Source organism: Gavialis gangeticus, unplaced genomic scaffold, assembly GCF_001723915.1.
Source record: "Gavialis gangeticus isolate Ggan-Ray unplaced genomic scaffold, GavGan_comp1, whole genome shotgun sequence".
Classification (NCBI taxonomy): Eukaryota; Metazoa; Chordata; order Crocodylia; family Gavialidae; genus Gavialis; species Gavialis gangeticus.
The window spans coordinates 50,056,190-50,078,837 of NW_017728996.1; the positions used below are offsets into that span (position 1 = coordinate 50,056,190).

Here is a 22,648-nt window from a genome sequence, read left to right on the forward strand (position 1 = left end):
GGGGGGGGGGGGGCATGCATGCATTTTGAGGGAAAACAGTCCCTGCACCAGGGAGCCTAGTTTGAGTTGACACATTTCGATTTCCACCCCCCTTCCCCCACCCCACACCCCATTCTAAGCCAGGAAGAGAAATGAAACACAATGGAAAGAGGGTGGATGTGAGGGGTGAAGGGCTTATTTGCAGAGCTGTACACATTGCCAGGGGTTCCATACACTGATATTTAGGGCCCTAACCCCTCTGTTTACAGATCTGTAAACATTTGGGAAAGGGGTCACGTTGGCAAGAAGCAGAGGCATGCATTGTGGATATTTGCTTTTACTGGCTTTCACCAAAATATTATAGCCAGAAGTGCGTTCCCGTCCATCTTGGAAAGAACTATATTTACCCAATACAAGACCCTGAATGTAAGATGCCCCTGATTAATTAGATTCCAGACAAGGAAAATATATAGATTTATTATAACTTTCCATGTATAGAATCTAATTATTGGAGGATCATCTTCAATTCATCTCCCCCCCCACCCCCTTCCCCTGCAGGTATTGCAGGTAACTGGGGGGAGAGGTGATGAAGAGGCAGTTATGCAGCATGAGAAAAGGCCGGCAGCTTGTCCTCCCACTTAACCCCCTTGTGCCTGCCCCCTGCAGCCTCAGGCTGCCAAATTCTTCCTTCCTGTGTTTTCCCGTTTCCCCCCCTCCATGCTACTTCTTCCCCTCTTCCTCCTGTCTCCCAGCTCCTCCACCCCCACCTTACTTTTGCTCCGTGTGGGCAGACTGTCCCTGCTGCAGCTGGGGGTGCGAAGCTTGGCTCTAGCCCGGCCCTGTACCAGTGGTGCAGAGCTGGCATTGCTGCTACAGGACTGCACTGGACTGGAGCAAGTGCTTCATGCTCCAGGCTGCGGTGAGGACAGCCTGCCTGCACAGAGCAAAGATGAGGAGTAGGGGAGAGGAAGAAGCAGTGGTTGGGGGCAGGGAGGAGTGGTGTGGCATGCAGAGGCTGGAATGGGAGGGAGCAGGCAGTGGCTCCAGCTCTGACACAGGGTTGGGGCTGGAGCAGCAGCAGCTGCCTGTCCCCTGCCGCCTCATGCTCAGTTGTAAGCTGAGGGGCTTTTCCCCATGTCAAAATGGGGCGGGGGGGGACAACTTGTCTTCTAATAGAGTAAATACAGTTTGCACACAAGTTTGGCAAACTGAAAAAAGGGCTTATTCTCTATAATCAAACTGGGGAGCAAGACCAGTGATCCAGGAGGCAAATAGCATTGTAGGAAGAGTTTGTAAACTACCTTCTGCTAAAAATTGGGAGCCTGTGAACTCATGCAATTTTTATTAAACCATTTCTCTACACTAAAGCTTTCTCGTGCACAGGGGATTGGAATTTGACTTCCCTTTGAGTGCCTTGTCTGCTAAGCATGCTGTTGACTTTTACATTTAACCATTTTGATGAGATATTTTTTCTCCCTTTAAAGGAAAACCAACTCTACAAATAATCACAAAGACAAAAACCTACGCCAGAGAAACACAAATTAAAAGTATTGCTTATAATGTAAGTATGACTTTTATTTCCACATTTTTACCTTTCATGTGTTCATATATGGTCTAGAGCCTTTCTTGTGTCATGGAAATAAGGAGTATTTCAGTAATGCACACTGATGGAGCTCTCACACTGATGAAAGCATGCGACTTTCTAATGTACTGAAGTATTTGCGATGCTATCAGAATATTTTAATAATAAAGTGTTGCTGTCCCGAGACTCCTTTAGCTTTCAGAAAACTTGATGTTAAAAGAATTGTTGGGGGTTTTTTGTTTTGCTTTGTATTTTTTTAATCCTGCCATGACTGTCTGAGCAGGCCGCTGATGAAGTGTCTGCATAGCCCTAGATTAACTCCATGTAGCACTTTGGGCTAAAAGCAAAAAACCCAAAAGATGGTTTGTTCAGGTTCTGGAACGTGCAAGGTGGGGGTCTTGCTAAATGTTTATAGCTTTAGGAGAGAACCTGGTATTGAAACGTTCGAGGTCGTAACAAAAACAGGCAAACCTTTGTCTCCTACTCTGATAAATACGTGAATATCAGCTTTATTCTGTGTTCAGGATGATGTTGATCCCTGACTGACACCTTTTCTCTTTTTTTTTTTTTTTTTTTCCCGCCAGAGCTTTAAGTTTCTGAGAGACTGATGGCAATATGACCTGCTAAAATGAATGGATGGAACTCTTGATACTAGAACTCCAGTTCTATTTGACTTTTTTCCTTTTCAAGTGAGCAAACAATATGACTGTCTAAAGCATGCCTTATTTAGCCTCTCCTGTAAGGATGACCTAGCCAGATAAATTTTAATAATGCTTCAGTGTAGAAGGTGTAAACTATTTTGGGCTTGATGTGCTGTGAATGTTGCTTTTTTTTTTTTTTTCCCCCCCTTAAGATATTTAAACACTAGAAGTAAGAGTCAGATCATGCATGCACCATTTTTTACTTACTCTAGCTGTTAAATTGGCAAAGCTCTAAATGCACTGCTGCCATCTAGTGGTAACTTTTTGTAAAGTACAGCAAAACCTAAAAATATATACAGTATATATTTATATTTTTGGGGGGAGGGGGGAAAACCAAAGTACAGTAAATGTGTTTCATTTTTAAGCTGCTGATATTCATTCCGTATATTATATGTCTGAGAGATGAAATAATTATGCTGTTCTGGTACTTGTAGAGGAATAATATAAATCAAAATTATCTTAAGGGCTTAACCTATGTGAAAAGACTTGGGGGTCCTGATAATCAAAGACTTTAAAAGCTGGAACAGTCCAACAAGTGGTGGTGAACTGCAGTAAAGATACTTCAGTTTATAAATATATATATATATATATGATTGCTTTTTAAGTGATTTTTTTGTTAATCATGTAAATTCTCAAATCCTTTTGCACTGATGTGTTCAACATATTCTTGTACATTCAATTCAGGCAAACTTTTATAATTTACTTTTTTTGTTTTGTTTTAAATGATGTTGAAACGTTACAGCATGGTGATATTCTATGCAACTAGTTATACTCTTCAGTTTGACACTGTAATTTCTCATGTTGATTTAAGGACTGACTGTAGAATTACAGACCTACCAGGGTCCTGATGTCGTGCATAACTGTAGATGCATGAACTTGTGTTCTGTGTATTTGTTGAAGTGCAATGATGTACAAAAAGTGAATTCACCTGTTTTTAAGAATAAAACACTGACAAAAACACGTTTGAAGCAATTTATCAAGTATCCAAACACTGACTTTTTTGTGTTTACTAAGTAACATTAACATTTCTCATCCTTCTGTCAGTTTTTTCAGTTCCTTCTCCACTTCTTCCACAAAGGCAGGGAAATTCTGATCCATGAGACATAAGCGAATAAAAGGTCCCAAGTCTTTGGCGCTCCACACACAATGCTGATACATATGAGGGAGCTCAGATTTTGAGTTCAGTACAGACTGCAAAAGTAAACCCAAACATGGTTTTTATTTAGGGTCCATTTCGTTGTCAGTGAAATTTAATAGTTCCCTTTTAGATGCTCAGCAATCATGGCTTCATAGAAATGCTCATGCACAATGAAGAGAAGTAACAAGTAACCTTTTTGCAACAGGCATGACCAGTACTAAAATGAAGTCAGCTGAGCAGAAGTCAGATTCCAACTGCTAGAAAAATGAGACTTGGCATTGTTTAAACAGTCTGGGTCACATGGTAGCTGCCTTGTAATAGTGTTTCTCTCAAGTAGCATTTTTGTTAACTGCAAAAAACCAAGGGAGTTGCAGACCATTTTAGAAATTACATTGATAAGATTTTGAGGAGGATGCCAGGCACAGAAGAGTAAGGAAGCAAAGTGAAGCTCTCTAGGTAGGAAATGGTCAGTTTTGTGGTTGCCCATGTGTCCATCCATTACACTGGATGATGGGAAACTGCAGGGAAAGAGCATTTGGTTGTGCAGTTGACACTGTGTGTACAAGGGTGCAATGGCAATCTTGCATGTATACTGAACATGTGTATGTGTCCTATAAGATTTTAAAAAAAAATTTTAGATGCAACTGAACCTTTCTCTGTGCACTATTATCCATCAGTAGGATTGAAATACACAGCTAGCAGCAGCAGAAAGTTGCCATCTTGGGTAGGAAGGAGGAGAAGCTATTGGCACCAGTAGCATAAATAAGGTGGAGGGCGCTGGCAAGTGGGGCTCCAGCGGTGGGCACCAAAATGATAGCCCCCTGCAAGAAATCTACATTGTGGAAGCAGCACCAAGGACTTTGAGCCCCTGGGGCTGGTAAGACTGACACCCCTTATCCCCTACCCCCTTCCCTTTTTGGAAGGCTTTGCCCAGGGTGCAAAACTTGTTACACCTCTGACAGGCACTATATGTTGCAGCTGGGAAGGGAGCCTGGACCAGCCTCCCACCAGTCAGGGAAGAGAGTTGTCAGCTAGAGATGGGTAAGAAATGCTTGAGAGCTGCCAAAACAGCTCGAGCAGGGACCTGTTCTGCTGCTGTGACTTGGCAGCAGTGTCAACTCAGCTATTTTTAAATGTTCCTGTTCAGTTCTCTTGGGTGGCTGCCAGACTCTTCCTGAGGAATGCAGCCACCGCAAGGAAGTGCCACCTTTGCAGGTTACAGCTTGGCCAAACCCAAACCACCTCTGGGGCAGACACAAGACTCCACTCCAGCCCCAGGGCTTACCCCTTCCCAAGGTAGGAAGGTGCATGCTCCAAACAACACTCTTGCTTAAGCCCCTCAAAAACACTTGCAAGAATCTGTTTTGAATATCTTAATACTGACAATGTGGGTACTTTGATACCCTTTAAATGTCTTTATCACTTCAGTATAGATCAGTAAGTGAATGCTGCTCTTGACAATGTGCTGGAGCCAAATAAGATGATGAGTGTTGGATGGCTGTAGAATGCAAATAAGCACAAGATGTGCAGGTACCTAGGATCATCTTGGAGACTAGCAGGATTTGCAGGGAAAGTGCCCCTAGCAAAGCTGCTAAGTGCAACCTAAGGAGAATCTGGAGTGCTTTATGATCCCCACTTGAAGTAGACCCTTGACAAGGGGTGGTAGCAGGTTCTTCTCTTCTCTCATATACTTCATTTCCCCCTCTACATATTATTAATGTGGTGAAGCCACACAGCTGCTTTATCGTTGACGCTTGCCATGGCCTTATCCTAGGTGTGCTGCACATAAGGAGGGGGTTACAGCAGTCTGTGCTGCATCACCACACTCGCATACTGGACTGTCCTTTCGTCTACCAAACGTAAACCTCGGTAGCAGGTTAAGTTGTGCTGACCCAGAACAAACTCCCCTTTGAGAAAGCTGCCTGCTTTTGAGAATTGCTGAAGCTGCACCTCTGCTTTCAGATGTTAGTCTCTGAACTACTCAAAGACAAGGGGTAAGTGCACATCTGTGCTTTACAACTCCTCCAAAGTTTGGTATCTTGAATTTCATACCTATGCCAATCATGCTTAACTAATTCAAAATCCAGTTGTGAAGGAGACTGGGCACTCAGATCTATGCTTAGTGAAGTTGTTAAGATTTTCAAGTCCTTGAAAGGACGAAGTAGAGATAGCAACAGTCTTAAAAATGCATTAACTGAAGCCTGATCACTAGGGTGGTGCGTGTGAAACAGCACTGTTTCATTTCGACTGCGGTTTCACCATTTCAAAGAGACAATGTTTCATTTCACTGTTTCGAAGCACCTTCTGTTTGTTTCATCAGAACTGTTTCAATGTTTTGCCCATAGGCTATAATGGGGAAAATGCCTATAACTTTGTCATTTCTTTCCCGAGTTGAATAAAAACAGCCGGGATGGTAGCCTCTGCTGAGGCCACAAAACCTGTCATGTTTCAAGGAGATAGGTGCAGGGGTTTCTGGGAAACTACCTCAAAATGTTTAGAGCAAAACTCATGTCACTTGTAAGTGTGAAGGCACAGAGAAAGCTCAGTTCAAACAATGCTTTTTATGCAGTCTTTCTGTCCCTCCCCCAGAGCACTGGGATTGGAAGGGACCTCAGGGAAGGATCACAGTCACTGGCCAGCTACACAGTCAATATCAGAGCAATCCTTCCTCTCTCCATTTTGATTTTGCTGTTTTGAGCTCGAAAAACTTTGAAACAAAACACCCATTGAAATTTTGCACAGCCCTACTGATCACCTGTGCAAAACTGAAGCTAGGGATGCTTGAAGTATCGATGCTCTGAACCTGTGGATGCTTGAAGTCGGGGCCACCCAATAGCTGAAAAGTCTAGAATAATTTTGAAATGACACCTCAGCTACACACAGACCTCAAAGTGCATGCACTAAAAAGGGGGCTTTGAAGGCAAAAACAAACTCACTAAATCTCCGAAATGCAACAGAAGTGGAAAATAGTCTGAGTTTTGAAAAGGCCTTGATATTCCCAAGCCCTATGGTACAAAGTGCCAAAGGAAAAGAATGCAATTGTATAAGCAGTCCGTTGAGAAGGCAATAGCCATTAAGAAGCCACGTGAAGGCAAGGAAACTGCAATTTCACTAGGGAGCTTATTAAGTGACAAAAATTAAGAGCTACCTGAAAATTTCCAGAGATTGAGGTGCTGGCTTCCTTGTGTAAGTGATGTCTGTTGTGAGAAGGGTTTTGTGGACTGCTACGGTCTCACTAGCAAGAAAACATTGACCTAAGCCAAGTGCCATGGCCCTGTCTTAGGCTAAGAACTCCAGACCCAACTGTGACAAGTCACAGGGAAACTTCTTGAAGGCTATTGGGTGAATTTGGCTGCCTGATGCACAAAAAATAAGTGGGCTATTTCCCTTTAAGACTTAAAGGAGTGAATGGGGTCACAGGATTCAAATCAACACAAGATAGGAGTTCCCTTGGGAAGAGACTGAAAGCAGGTAAGTTTTCAGGGGTGAGAGAGCTCATGTTGATGTACTGTGCCCAAGCTGAATCATGCAGGCCACCAATTATTCTTTCTAAACAATGTGAAAAATTCTGGAAGCCAAACTAGATCTTGTAAACATGACCAGCCTAACTGGTATGGTGGTGGCTGTCCAAATTGCTGACTAACGGGCAAAGTCCTAGGTCCCTTATTACCTCTTGTATATCAACTCTAAGGCCCAGTGTCAAGTCTGACTGCCAAAAGGCTGACTACTGACAGAGAAAAAAAGCAGAAGACTTTGTTTTATTTGACAAAGGAGAGAAAAAAAGGGGATCACTAACAATGCCAAGGTCCTGAATGAACAAACCTGGGTTACTATGTAAAATGCCATTATGCTTTTGGTTTATTTTGGGGGTGGAGAGAGGAGGATTGGTATCAGGATTTTCACTGACATCAGCGGGAGCTGGGCTCTTGTTTTAAGGTTAGTGCGGGTTCCTAAACTTTTACCCCTGCCCACACAGTCCATCATTGACATCTGGAGCTTCCCTGCAGACTGGCTGAATTTTAAACACCCTGCCTAAACTGCATCCCTGTTGATTCACACTTCACGTCTGATCAAGCTTTCTGTACAGCCAGAAAGGCAACAAAGTGAATTACAATGAAAGGTACAGAACAGTAGTACATAAAAGATCTTGCCCCTTTTTAATTTATGATCTTTCTATACCGTTCTGGATAACTGAAAGTTCCCATTTAATTGAATACTCCAGTAATATATCAGCATATGAAAAACATTTCAAGTTATTTGCTTTATATGCTGTCCTTCCCAACAAAAGCCCAGAGCAGCTTTCAATAAGAGGGCAGAATAAGTTATAAACAGGGGAACGAACAGAACAGAACAACTTAAAAAGGGAACTAGAGGACCAAGATGGAACCTCTCCCCACCCCCAGAACAATATTCCAGCCTAGCTTTGTTTGTTAAATGCCTGCTCAAATAGGGATGCTGTAGAGCATTTCTGAAAGATGTCCAGGCTTGGGCTCTGGCGGACCTCAGGAGGGAAGGGAGTTTCAGAGCTGAGGAACTAGTGCTAAGAACAACCTCCCACGTACTTTCACCAAGCAGACTTTGTGCATTGATGCTATTCGCAGGAGGCTGCTCTTGGCTGACCTTGTGGGGAATAAAGGAAAAGACCATCCATTTGATATGCAGGACCCAGCCCACTTAGGGCCTTCAAGATCAAAACCAGCACCTCTAAATTGTTACTGGGAACTACTGTAGACTCTGGAGCACTGGAGTTATGTGCTCCTGGCAACCTATCCCTGGCAGAAGTTACGCCATAGCCTGTGACAAATCATCTTCCACTGCTGTCATGCGGTACTGTTTTGCTATACCTGTGCTAGCTGTACCACAGATCTTGCTTCTGGGATGTTTGTGTACAACTGAAGTGGAGGTTCCTCTAGCGTCCAACTTGGCTGAAAAGTATCAGAATATAAATGTATAAAGATCAGTGCAATCTAGCTGGAAGATCCAGGGATATACAAAAGAAAAGAGAAGCTAGCCCAGCCACTATGATTTTTTTCTTTCTGTATCTACATGCTTGTAACTGAATCCACCATAATTAACAGTGTTGAAATGACGAAACAAAAGCTAAAAATTGCACATTTACAATGTAAAAGTAGGCCTACAACTTGCATACAACACATCAGAAACAACATAAACCAGTGTCTTACTACAATCGTGATGACAGGCATGCATTCTGCACTGCAGTGACACTAGTCTGTGGCTAGAATGGCAAAACTTCACTGCAATATTATCATGCCCTGCTTTTACCTCCCTAGCCTGTTTCCACTTTTTTGGTATTAGCCTAAATGAGTCAGGCTGCCTGCGAGGTGAGCTGCTGGAGCTCTCCTCTACCATCATAGATGCAAAAGAAGTGAATCTGCATTTTCCACTTGGGGAATACTGGGCATTGCAGCCAGGAAGGTGAAATTGGCTTGTAGGAGGACACAGTGAAATGAATATTGGTGATGAGCCTTCTTGTGGTTGTCAAAGAATGCTTACAACAGCCTACAACCAAAAATACTTCTAGTGAAAGTAAATCAAAAGTGGCTACTTTTTAATCTGTGTTCTCCAGATTGCTTAACTAACCACTGCCCAGACCTCTGGGAGTTGGCTTGATACTGTCCAAGCTGCTTAGGAACCTCCTTTCTTCTGTGTGAGCCACCTTCATTTCCTGGTTTTCTCAATTGCTATGCTGTTCTCCAGCCTATGCTTTCTCACTCTGTTGCTTCAAGTGGAGTTCCAGCTTCCCATTCCCAACCGTCTACACCGGGGCAGGCAAAATATGGCCCACAGGTCACATCCAGCCTGTGAGGCCATTCTATCTGGCCTGCAGGTCTCCTAAAGAAGTGTAGAAAATTAATATTCCATTGCCCTTGGTTCCTGTCAAAATTGACAGGAACCAAGGACAGTAGAACCCAGGGGAAGCCCGGCAGGCTCCCACAACAGTGGGCCTGCCCGACTCTGCCCCACCAGCTGGAAGCCCCAGCCAGGTTTCTGGGCGGGGAGCACGTGGCTGCCCCCACACGGGAAGCTCAGATAAGTGGGGGTGGGAGGACCCTGGGCAAGGAAGGACCGCAGGGTGGTGGGGGGTGGGGAGAAACGGCCCCTCCCATGCCCAGTGCACCGCACTACAGCTGCTTGCAGCCTGCGTGGGGCTGCTTGTGCCCACTCCGGACAGCCCCACACAGGCTGCAAGTGCCTGCAGCATGGGGCACCGGGCGTGGGAGGGGCCGCTTCCCCTGCGCTCAGCTTTTCCCCTGGCTCCTTCCCTGCCAGGGTGGCAGTGGGGCGGGTTACAAGCTGCTGCTGAGCATGGGGAAGAGTGGCCCCTCGCCCACCCCATGCCTGGCACCTCGCGCTGCAGCTGCTCAGCCTGCCTGGGGCTGCCTGTGCCTGCTCCAGACAGCCCCATGGGGGCTGCGAGCAGCTGCAGCAGGGAGTGCTGGCCATGGGGTGGGTGAGGAGCCACGTTTCCCCACACTCAGCACCAGCTTCTTCCCTGCTGCCAAGCAGGAGGTCGAGGCTGAGCGCTACCCTCCATCTGTACCGCAGGGTGGGGGGGCACTGGGTGTGAGTGGGCAGGGAGCCAGCAGGAGCACAGGGCTCGCACTGGTGTCCCGGGGCCAGTGCCAGTGGGGCCCAGAGCGCAGGGTCCCAGCCGACAGGGCTCTATGGAACTGGGCCAGCTCCCTCCTCCCTGCTTGTGCAACCCAGCTGAGCTCCACAGACCCCCGCCTGCCTGCGCCCTGCTCTGGGCCCCACCGGTGCTGGCCCTGGGACATTGGTCCCAAGACATTGGGACGTTGGTCCCAAGATGGTGACCAGGGGCAGGGCACCTGTCACGGGGCAGGGCTACACGTGGCCCTTGACAGCCTGCCAAAACTGAGTAAGCAGCTCTCCGCCCAAAATAATTGCCCGCCCCTGCTCTACACTCTGGTTCCAAGAACCCAGAATTCATTTCCCCTTGGTAGGAAAACCTGAAGATGATACAGAATCTGACAAGATGGGAAGACAAAATACTGAGCAAAATGCTGAGCCACCTGGCTGAAGCAAAATAGCACATTTTGCCACAAAAATACTGAATTCTCCACCTTGTAAAGATGCAAAATCCTACGGCAAATTCAACAACCATGGAATTAGGGTGCACACAGACCTATTTACAGGAGTCTTGTTTTGACTCCAAAACAAAAAATTACCCAGAGCACTGCATGTGTGTAAGGGCTGATTTTTTTTAAAGGTTAAATATTTGCTTTCAAGTTACCTATCAGACTCTAATATGATTTGCACCTGTTCTTAACAGATGACTTAAGCAAATAAACTTAAAACTTACTATGTAGAATTCAGATACTGGGTTCCTTATTGAGTGATTAGGTTCTTTATTGCCACCCGTCCCTTCCCCCAAATGCAGATGGGGGGTTAGAGACTGGCTGGGGGTATACAAAGCTGCTGCTCTGATCAGCTGTGGTGCACCAGTTAATTGGAGAAAGGGTTTGTAAACTCCAGCAAAGAGCTGAGTGGTTCCTCTAATGTGGGAACTAAGGAGGTTGTGAGCACCCAGAGCAGAATGATAGATTTTCTACTCTATGCACAGATGCATGAAGTCATCCAAGTTATTCCTTATTTTGCTGCTAATCATTTCTTTCCCTTCCTAAAATTAGTTCTTCCAATGATAAAAAAAAATTTGGCATTTAGGTCCTCTCTCAACTACAATTTGACATCATACTTGAACAGTTCCTAGCAGCTCCTTTCTGAAAGGTGAGGACCGATTTAAACAGTGCACAGCTTAACACAGCATGATCTCCTTTCCTTATCCCCACCCATTACAAAAGGACCGTATCTTTATTATAATGCATATTAAGCTGCGGACCTAGAAGTGAGCAACTGTTAGTCTTTATTTTCCTCTCCTGGACCCTCCCCAGCTCCACTTACTCCAGGAGGTATAGATGCATTTTGTTGCACTTGACTTTCACTGTCGAGCAACTGACTTTGACCTTGCAGCTCCTGGCTTTGCTCATCTGTTACCTGAACTGTGACATACTCTGCAAGTTTCTGCACACAATTACAGCAGTGCTCCACTGCCTGCTCTTTTGAATCTCCATCAAACTGAACACGAAACATGCGGCATTCATTCTGGGGAAAAGCCACAGAAAAATTAATCTGAGTGTGCATTCCAGTAGGTACTTGGTTTTTAATTAAATCTGTATTAGTGGTAGTTAAAAGCAAAAACTGTGAGATTACTGGAGTGCTGCATTACTGTTAAGCATGGGGGGTGCAAATTGCTCCCCATTGTATCTTCATTTATTCCAGTGGAGTTATGCCAGAAAGGTATTTGGCCCACAGGCTGAAGGCAGCTTCACAATACAACCATGGAACTTGCAAAGGTATGCAAGGAGTTTCTACTTTTGTGATTAGTTAGTGCTGTATCTGTGTCCTGTAGTTCTACTAGTGATACTGAAATGTTAAGATTACGTATGTCCCAGTTGACTGGTTTAATATATTTGGAACATTGATAATTTGCTGGTTTTCTATTGCAACACTGGCCAAAGTGGCAACGGGTGAATGTTCTTGTTCTGCTCTACAACTACCCATGTAAATGTTCCCAAACATAAATGGTATTTCCTGAAAGGAAGCACTCTACAGAGTAACAGCTCTTAAGCACTAATCTCAGATCTCACATGTAAGGCAGGGTCAGACCTTGTCAACTACTCAGATGAGAGCTTGTCATAAGAAAAAGATCTCCAGCAGGAATGGGTTCTGCAAGCAGTACTGGGAAGTGAGGAACAGCTTTTATTCTGTGATTAAATGAGTATCCCATTGCAGATTTAGAGTGTGCTGCAGCCCCAGTGGCAGAATCCTTAATTGCCCTGTAACTAGACCACCACCAAAGCTATTCTTCGCATCTGGGCTCCCCTAATCTATAGTCATTCTAGACTAAATAAACCAGAGGTGAGCAAAATATGGCACATGGGCTGGATCTGGCATGTGGGCAGGTACCCACCAAGTGCATGGATGGGTGGCAGCTCCGGCTCTGACAGCTGGCTGATGCTAGGTGGCTGGGGCTGCTTCCAATATGCTGGACACGCTCTCTCGCACTCCCTTGTTCACGCTCTCACTCTGGGCTGGAGCTGCCACCAGTGCAGAAATGGAAGCATGAATCTGCCCACAGCTGTAGCTCCAGGTTGGGGCTCCAAGTGTGGTGGGGTGGGCAAGGTGTCCTTCTGCGCTGGTTGCAGTCTGCAGTTCTAATATCCTGGCCCTCCTCTCCTCCCCCATGCCTGCAGCCCAACCAGGTGCTTCAAGTTGCATTTGGGCAGCCCCCTGTGCCTGGAGCCCCAACTCAAGAGCTGCTGGTCCCATTTGGGTAGCTGTGGACATGGCCTGCAGCTGTCAGGTCAGGCGTTGGGTGTGTGGGGGGGAAGCAGGGCTTGCTAAAGCTGAAAGTGGCTGGACTCCACCTGCACAGGGGAGTGGGGAAGGGGCAGCAGCACGTGCTAAAGCTGTCGGCAGGTTCAGACTTCCGAGCTGGTCACAGCCTCAGGAGGGAAAGATGGGGAGAGGGAGAGATAGCTGTAGCCCTCAACTGGTCACCAAAACTCATTAAATGGCCCACCAGCCCAAAGAATTGCCCACTCCAATATAAACAGATGTTTTTCCACCCCAGACTCAGTTGCACTTCAGGATGGAGAAAAAGCTCTGGGTATAGTTTGTACATCCATGACAGTTTGTAAAGCACCTTGGGATCCTTGTGAGTAAACAGACTCATCTGTATTTGAAAGCACTTGTTAAAAAACAGCTTCGTTCAAAATCCACTACCCTCCTCCGTCCCATGAGACTTGGTGTCACCTTGCACTCATCCTTATTGATGAAACAGCAAATAATGGGTAAATGGTAACAAACGTTCAGTATGATGGTACTTTATATAATTATATAATAAATGGAGAACGTGCATCTAAACAGTAGAACAACATATTTAGCACCTCTTTCCAGAGGGATGCTACATATTTCCAAGGTCAGTGTGACAGCATGCAGCTTGATGAAGCTTGGCCATGTTATACAACAGACTTGAAACTTCAACCCCCTGATGGAATGCTTCAAATTGATTTGAAAAAATGCAAGCCTAAAAGGATTAAACCATTCGTTATGCATGTCCTATGTGAGCTAGCTTGCCATACAGGCTGATCTAGACACTGAACACTATGCAGGACACAAAACCATGTGGTATGTGAATTAGTTACTGCTGTAGTGGAGAAAATTCTCTACTTGAAGTTTTAAATGCAAAATGGGCTTAAAGTGCCATACATGAACAAGTCTTATTCAGACAGACAAAGCCTATTTTATCCTTCATGTTTCTGAGTCTCAGAATCATTAAGCTTATATCCTATTTTTACGGGTATTTAAGTGACCAAGATCACTGGCCTTCCTCTTGATCTACATAAATACTGAGGACATTATATTGAGTTTTCAAGCCTTTGACTAATGTACCAAAAGATAAACCAGCTCTTCTCAGTAGCAAAATCCACACATTTGCAAACACAGTAATTTAAAATACAACCAGTACATAATGTGATATTAAGGAACTGCAAGTATAACCCCATCCTAATGATTTTTTAAAAAGGGAAAAATGTCAAAATGTTTTTCAGATTTTAATGACTTCTTTATCTGTCCCCTGTACCAGGAAAAGCTTGAGGATTTTTTTTTCTTCAAATTTACTAAGCTGACTTGGCAATTGGATTAACTTCTCATAGTATGGAAGTGACCTGTAAAGTTTCCCCATTAAGAGTCTCTGCTTCTTCTTGTTTGGAACAGAAGGCAATCACAAATTTCCCAGTTTCAGTGAAATGATACTTAAGTGGAACAAGTCCATCCAGTTGACACCCATTGTTACAGAGACCTCCGTCACTACTTGTTGCCATGTGAAGTCTGCAGACAATGAAATGTGTCAGCTGGCAGGAAGTTACCAAAAGAATCTCACTTTCCACAAGATGCTTTTAAAGGCAAAATCAGATGGCTTTAAAAAAAAAAAAAAAAATCTACTGGGAGCTGAAAAGATACAAGGTACAAACAGAATAGAACAATACATAACTGAAACCATGACTAATAGAGGTTTCACATTATTAGCTATATTTTCTTGAATGTTTGCTAATTACTAATTCTCCCTCAGAGCAGCTTGTTGCCTCAAAAAAAAATACATGCAGCTTTTTAAGTCAAATGGCACCTGACTTGTGCCCCTCTTTAAAAAAAAAGGGCAAGGAGGATCTAGGGAACTACAGACCAGTTTGCCTCACCTCCATACCTGGGAAGTCACTGGAGCATATTCTAAGGAAGGCCATTTGCAAGCATCTGGAGGAGAAAAAGCTGACCACAAGGAGCCAGCCTGGATTTATAAAGAACAAATTGTGTTGAACAAACCTGATTTCCTTCCTTGATAAAGTAACTACTTGGGTGGATAAAGGGAATGTTGTGGATATTGTGTATCTGGACTTCAGCAAAGTTTTGACAAAGTCCCATATGACCTCATAAATTGGAGACATGTGGGCTGGATAAAACTACTACAAGGTGGACAGATGGGCCCAGTTATTTACCATTTATTAAATGGTTTGGATAATGGCACAGAAAGCTTCTTGAGAAAGTTTGCAGATAATGTGAAACTGGGAAGGACTGCAAACATACTGGAGGATGTGAGCACAATTTGGAAGGATCTCAAAAGACTGAAAAGTTGGGCTAGAGCTAACAGAATGAAGTTCAGTGTACAAAACAAATGCAAGGCGCTATATCTCAGAAGCAATAATCAAAAACTCAAATACAAAATAGGTAATACCTGGCTGGACAGCAGCACTTCAGAAAAGGACTTAGGAGTCTTGATAGATCACAGGCTCAGTATGAGCCTGCAGTGTAATGGAACCACACAAAAGGTGAATGTGATTTTGGGATGCATCAATAGAAGCATTAGGTGCAAGACACAGGAGGTGATAGTGCCTCTCTACCCAGCACTGGTTAGGCCTCATCTGGAGTAGTGTGCACAGTCTGGGCTCCACATTTTAAACTGGACTTGGAGAGGTTAGAGAGGGTCCAGAGGTGGGCAACAAAGACAATGAAGGGTTTGGAAGGCAAGTCAAATGAGGAGAGGTTCTAGACATGTTCAGCTTGTGGAAAAGGCATTTAACAGGGTACATGATAGCAGTCTTCAAATACCTGAAGGCCTGACATAAAGAGGGAAAGCCCCTTTTCTCTCTTGCTGTAGAAAGGAAGGCACAGATCAATGGTTTGAAATTGCAGCAAAGTAAAGTTAGATGGGATATCCAGAAAAAACTTTTTCACTGTGAAAACAGTGAAGCAGTGGAATAGACAGCTGTGAACTCTTTATCACTGGAGGTGTTCAAGAAGAAGTTGGACAGCTACTGTTCAGGGATGATCTAGGTGTAGCTATGCCTATTTGCTACCATGAGTGTTGGCTACAGCTGAGGCTGGGACTTCAATTGGGGTGTGCCGATCCTCCTGCTGGAAGCAAAGCTGGAGGTGCTTGTCTAGAGGATCTTGCCCCTCCACCCATGGTCATATTTGGTGTCAGGAAGGAATTTTACCCCATGGTCAGACTGACCAGAAATTCTACCCAAATTCACAAGTCACCAGGAATTTTGCCTGTAGGCTTAAATGGGTGGGGACACATTTTTACCCTAAAATTGTCAATAATGTGAAAGATATAGGAAACCAAATTAATGAAGCAGAGGTGCTGAATTAAGTATGTAGTATGCTTTTAATAAAATGCTTTTGTATATAAACACTAAGACACACTACAAAGCATATTAATAACTGCAAGTGAAAGCATCTGACAAAGTAAGTTGTTGCCTATGAAAGATCTCTGAACCAGTTTCCAAGGTGCCATACTCTCCTACCTTCCGCTTGACTTCAGAATAACATGGCTAACTACCTCTGTGTTGATGACTAAAATCCTTGGAAGGGAAGAGTTACAGTATTTAAAATATTCCTATTTGGTGAATTTTCTTATCAAATTTTGCCTCCTGCTGCTTATTCCAAATGTATTTACCTCTTAAATCTCCCCCAGTTAAATAAAATTCTCTGATTCAGTCATCTCAACTACAATGTGACAAGACAGGGAACCTATTATAATAAAGGAAAAGGAAAGGCGACATACACATTTTAGGTACAAAGACTGATATTGGATAAAAACTATCATTCAAGATCACAGAACAAAACTGCTAGCACTGGCATCAATTCTTACTATTGGTCTTTCAACTTCATATAAGTTTCATTCTGCAGGCAAAATACATAACATTTTAATTATCTTGCTACTACGCCCCCACCCTGCACCAAATTCCTTGAAAGCCTTTAATAAAACCATGAATCCTTAAAGGATTTTTTACATGGGAAACGCTTGTCAGTGCAGTTTATCTACTTGCATAGCAACATTATCCAAAACACAAGTAGGCAACAAATTCACAACTGGAAATCATCAATCACAAATATTAAGTCTCCTAAAAATCTTCTAAATCACTGGGGACAACTTTTTTTGCAGGAGTGCCACAAATTAACCCTGTACCCTGAGTGCCACTCCAATCCCCTTCTGCTCAATCTGCTCTACTCTGCTTCCTGCCCTATCAGCTACTGTGCTGCCTGTCCCCACTCCCTGATCTGCCATGTGCCCATGCCACTTATGGCACTTGTGCCTCAAGTTGGCCACCCCTGTTCTAACTCATAAAGTGGCAACTGTTGGCATGGCAAACTTACAGCTTACACGGATTAAAAAACAGGATGTCAAGCACAGTAAAAGCCCGTGCAGTACTTTAACAGGGTAATGCTGTTCTTTTCCTTGCTTCTTGGGTAGGTGGCTAAATCATCCGAGCCCCTCACAACTTTTGGAGGAATAATCCTGGCAGTTTAAAGGAATGTCTCTCTCATGGAGTTTTCTTTCATATTTGCAGATAGACATTTTCTTTGCCATCCTCCAACATTAAGGCTATCCGCAAAAGTGCAAATGCAATTCTGTTCTCAGCAGGTTCCACTCCAGCTGCTCTGCCAACCATACCCATCTATGCCTACTAATGCTGTTAACCACAGATCCAGCCCCATGCCATTCCCTTTCCTTACGTCTCTCCCACCACAATATTAAATCAGGTACACACTTTAGAACCTACTGGAGTCCAGCTTAGCTGGCCTGAGATGTTTAATATATCCACATGCCAATAAGCACAGGTTTCTGCTTTGTAAGAATGGAGGAATCCCCCTTGAACAGGAAGTTTTTTCTACTGCCCTGTAGGGCCATGTGAAGCTTTGGTTGCTGACTCAATTCAGAGATTTGGCCCGATTCGGCGGCTGAATCTCCAAATCCAAATCAAATCAGGAGACCAATAAAAAGGTCTGAATCAATCCAAAGCCTCTGAATCGATCTGGAAAAAGATTCAGAACAGATTCAGGTAGTCCCTGCTCACCACCTCAGGGAGCTAGACCCAGGCTCCATGCCAGTAAGTAAGGGGTAGGGGGAGGCTGAAGGAGAGGGGAGGGGATGATGGGGGGGGCCCCCACCAGGCCCCATCCCCTGCCTGCTCCACTGGCCCCCTAGAGAACCCCCTGACCTCCACCTACTTTCCCTGTCCAGCCCCAGCATCCCGGCACTTTAAAAAAAAAAAGAAAAAGCCCCACACTCACCGGCCACTGCAGTGGCCATCAGGGCCTCCGAGGGCCTGTGGCAGAGCCCCCGATGCAGCATAGGGCAGTGGAGAAGGGTGGAGATTGCCCCCCCAAATGGCACAATCTGGTGAGTGCAGGGCTTTTTTTTTTTTTTTAAAGCTCCAGGATGCTGGGGGTGGGCAGGGCAGCCATTGACAGGGCTGGGAGAGCAGGTGGGGGATGCAGTGTGTTCCATTTGGAGATTCAGCCAATTTGGCACTGGCCAAACCAATTCAGGACAGTGATTCAAATCACCAAATCAAATCACTGTCCCCTGAATTGGCTGAACCTGAATCCAAAGCGAATACTAGCCACTTCATGCAGACCCACTGCCCTGGGCTTCTTTAGACAGTTCTCATGCAAACAGAGGGATTACCTCATTATCATAGCTGTGGCCAATCTTGCAACCTTTTCAGAGCTAAGTCTCTGGTTGCTTGTAAAGCTCTTCTGACCACCACCCGAGCTCCTCCAATGCTCTCCTTTAACCTCCATCCTGTTGCCCTGTGGCACTTTCCCCAGAAAGGGAGTCATTCTCTCCCATATCTAGGACTTTTATTTGGCAAAGGATACCTAAAAGTTCATCCCATGGAACTGCAGGAAACACATAAGTAGGACTGGCACCTGAAGAAGACCAGCTCTTGTAGTCATTTCTCCCTGGTGTGCCTTTTCTCGCTTTGAATTTTTCCTGCACTGATGCAACTACCAACGGTTCTGGTTTTGGGAAGGAATAAAAGTGTCTCACTGTTCCTGGAGGCTCCTCTGTTTCACTTCTCCACCTATTTAGCTGTGGACAGATGACAGAAAGGGTTTGCCAAGATTCCCCTGACTGGTGCCAAAACACTTTCATTTATAAGCATAATTCTAGCTTGGTCTGACAGAATCTAGATATCAAACTATTTGATTTCTCGTGTTGCTATTTTTTTACCCAAGGTTTTCACCAGGCTACATAAAGGATCCCTATTTAAAGTCATTAGCCACTGCAGCAAGGGCTGGTGTGACTGTCATCAGACAAGGATGACTCCAGTAGTGTCTGTGGTGACTGATGGTCCTACAGAGCTCCCAATTCCTGAGTGCCAACCTCTGCCTCCTAAGTGGGTGCTCTGGGTAACGATGCAACCAGGGAACCCAATCTCCTCTTCTTCCTGGACTTTCTGCAGGATGCTTGAGACAATGGGCCCCAGTATAGCTAAGGCAGGGCTGAGCAATTATTTTGGCTGGAGGGCCACTTAATGAGTTCTGGTGAGGCACTGAGTGGCGCAAAAGTAGCCCCACCCCTTGACAGGTCCCCACCCCCTGGTCATCGTCTTGTGACTGGAAGTCCTACCCACTAACCCCTGATAATTGTCACCAGAAGTCTCTCCCCTTTCCCAGGAAGAACTCCTTTTGGGGGAAGCAGGAGGGGGGGTTGCTCATATATTGTGTGGGTAGGTGGGTGTAGTTGGGGTGTGTGGGGGTATGGTGTGGGGTAGGCTGTGTGACAGGGTATAGGTGTGTGTGTGTGGGTATGTGTGGGGTGTGTGTAGTTGAGGTGTGGAGTGTGTGGGTATGGTGGGGGATGGGGTGTGTTGGAGCTGTATGGGTATGGTGGGGGTAGGGCATGTGGAAGGGGTATGGGATGTGTGTGGGTGTGGTGGGGTGTGGTTGAGGTGTGGGTGGGTTGGGTGTGTGCTTGTGGGGGGGCTTCCCCCTGTCCACTCTTTGTGATGTGGCTAAGCCCAGCCCCTCCACAGGAGCAGGAGGGTGGGGAGAGAGATCAGCTGCACCTGGTTCACAGCACACTGCAAGGGGGCAGGAAAGTAGTTGTCGCCAGTGGGCAGCAAGAGAAGCCCCTAAGAGAAGGCAGGGTGGGGGACAGGAAGCCAAGCCTGGCATCACTGGCTCTCTTGGTCTCTGTCCCACACCTGCCCGACAGGGCTGCAGCTGAGCCTGCGATGACTCCTGCTGCTTACATCACACGTGTCTGCCCGGCAGGGTTGCACCAAGCCCACGCTGGCTCCTTCTGCTGCTCTTACCCCATGCCATGGCCTATCCCATGCCTGCCCAGCAGACCTTTGTGAGCAGCTGAGCTCCTTCACGCCCCCCTCCATCCACACTCCCCCACCCAGCTGTGCATAAGCAGGATGCAAGTGAGCTACAGGCAGAGCCCACCCCATTCCCCTCAACATTGCAGCTTCCCCTCCCTACCTTCTGCCTGGAATGCTGCAGCAGGGACAGGAGTCATTAGGGTAGCCCAGCAGTTCCCTAGGCAGATGCAGCAGTGCCAGCAGCAGCCCTGCTCAGAAGCTGTGCCTGCTAGGCAGGGCTGGGGCGCTCCAGTGGGGGAGGCTAGGAGCACAACACACACTGCCCCAAGGAGCACACACACTGCCCCAGGTGGGAACAGGCAGAATTCAGACTCATGCAGAGCACAGCAGGGGCAGCCGCCAGGGAGCTGGATACAATTAATTAGTGGATGCTGCCTGAAGGCCGAATGCAATTAGCTCAGCCCATGGGCTGTACTTTGCCCACCCCTGAGCTAGGGTAAACAGTATACAGTTACCAGCCTGGTTATAGCTGGTCAACCCAGTGCCACTTCTTGCCTCCTTTTTTGGTGGTGCCCTGTAAAAGGGATTTCTAGTGCTAGCTCTTTAGTTACGCACAGGTAAGCAAAGAGGCATCTCTTCTCACCGCTCCAGAAAATGTGTAGTGCAGCAGCTGTGAATAACATTCCTCAGATGTCTTTGTTCCAGGTTTGGAGCATGGGAAGGGCACAGATCAGTCCCAAAATGAGTAGCAGTCAGGTGTCTTTGTTAAGGTCAGTTTACTTAGCACAAAAGCCTTGACAGAGGACTTAGGCACCTTATCCCTGGAAGGAATCTCTCTTCTGTGTTCTGGGTGGTACCCCACTATGTTTGGAAGTGTGTCTGGTCTCCATTTTGCCCTTTTGTCAGCCTCATCCTTGTGTTGGAGATCAGTCCCTGGTGTAAGGACAATGCTATTAGTTCTAGGTAAGTGCCCAAGCTAGTATCAGTCTGTCTATACCAAACTGGTAGCTTGCTTCGGGCCTGAGATGGCAGCACTTGGTGCCAATGGCCCAGCACCAGGGCTACCGGCTCTGATCTAGTCAGTGCCTTCCTTTGCTGCTAAACCCTACTGATGATAGTCAGCACCTTCCTTTTTCTGCTGATGATGACCCTTTGGGTTCTGTAGAGATAAATGGATATCTCCGCTATGTCTGAGGCAACTTGCACTAATTATTCAAGGTAATATAGTTTCAGCCACATATTTCTCAATGAGAAAGATTTACATGCCAAGCATTCACCTGGATGTGAATCTCCTTGATAGAAAAGGCACAGTGATGCATGTCAACCAGGGAAGTGAAGCCACTTCAAGTCAAGCAGAGTAATAGCAGCTGGCATATGGTGCCTGTACAGAAAGGGTGTTTTCCTCCTTGGGGATGGTAGTAGTGGTGGGGTTTGGACAGAAAGCATCCAAATTACACAATTACTCAAAATAAAGACAAATAATGTCTCCCAACTACTTCTAAAATGAAAATTTCAAGCTAGGAGAATGGCATCTGTCACAGCAGTAAGATTTAAGAGAAGGTCACAGCTCCTCTACCATTTCTGCTTTGCAATGAGGAAGGAAAGGATGTATGCACGATCCTATCAAACACAGCTTTTAAAAAAACCCAGGCGCATGATCATTTACAGAGGGGCCCACTTAAAGAAGTAGCTTCCACTTTCCAGAAACACAGTAAAATTGACTTCTTTAAAAACAGGAAAAAAGCAAAATAAGAGTTAAGTGCTAATGCACAGGGGTAAAATGCAACTGCCTGAAACTTTCATTCACAGATATTAATGGGCTTTTGGGGAAGTAGATATTGTTAATTCTCTCTTCAAGATGTGATAAGCGAAACAAAAGGTTTAGATAATTTACCTAAAGTCAAGAATCAGGAAGAAAGCCAATCTTCCACCTCCAAGCCTTCTCCCCTCCCCTCCCCTCCTTGTCAGGCTGTCTGACAGCTTATAAATTTCTTCAAGCCTTCTTACAGAGCTATAGAGCATTTACTTCTGCAACTGCTCCCCACAGATTTCCTATTAGCATCAGTGGGAGTTCTATACATGGAGTGGTTATAAAACTGAGGAGCAAACTGGATGTGTACGCTTTTTATGGAACAGAAATTCTCTCTTTAGCTTATATAAGGCATCAAGAAATGTTATATCAAGAAAAAAGTTTCCAACTAAATTTCCAGGATGGATTTCTAAATTATCTTTAAGAGTTTCCAAGACACTGTTAATAATAAAAAAAAAGAAGAATTAATAAGAAATTAGCATGTTTCACTAGAAATGAAATACTCTCAATATAGTGAATGTTAACAGATTGGTTTTCATAAGTCTCTTCTAAAGTACATAATTCTGGTGATTAATCTCCGTGTTTCTTTTGATGAGGATAATTCTTTAGACTCTGCACAGCTGTGAAGCAGGTAACAGGAAACAAAAAGAAAGCAGAAAAAGAAAAAGCAGCACAATAAGAAAACCTTCTTAGGAGGAAAAAAAAAAAAAAGTG

General features: G+C 45.1%; 2 protein-coding genes across 3 annotated transcripts in view; one reads left to right on the forward strand and one right to left on the reverse strand.

Moving 5' to 3' along the window:
• The window catches only part of NPTN (neuroplastin), a 44,687-nt gene extending 41,464 nt beyond the window's left edge, over positions 1–3,223 (forward strand). For both annotated transcript variants that reach the window (XM_019504484.1, XM_019504485.1), the window contains exons 7-8: positions 1,464–1,540; positions 2,146–3,223. In XM_019504484.1, the coding sequence (XP_019360029.1) occupies positions 1,464–1,524 (61 nt within the window). In that variant the 3' untranslated portion in view covers positions 1,525–1,540; positions 2,146–3,223. The remainder of the gene's footprint in view (positions 1–1,463; positions 1,541–2,145) is intronic.
• REC114 (REC114 meiotic recombination protein) overlaps positions 2,405–22,648 on the reverse strand; it is a 70,599-nt gene continuing 50,355 nt past the window's right edge. Inside the window, exons 4-6 of the mRNA XM_019503842.1 lie at positions 11,345–11,545; positions 8,245–8,325; positions 2,405–3,453 (exon numbers count right to left, since the gene is read on the reverse strand). Coding sequence (XP_019359387.1) covers positions 3,292–3,453; positions 8,245–8,325; positions 11,345–11,545 — 444 coding nt within the window. The 3' untranslated portion in view covers positions 2,405–3,291. The remainder of the gene's footprint in view (positions 3,454–8,244; positions 8,326–11,344; positions 11,546–22,648) is intronic.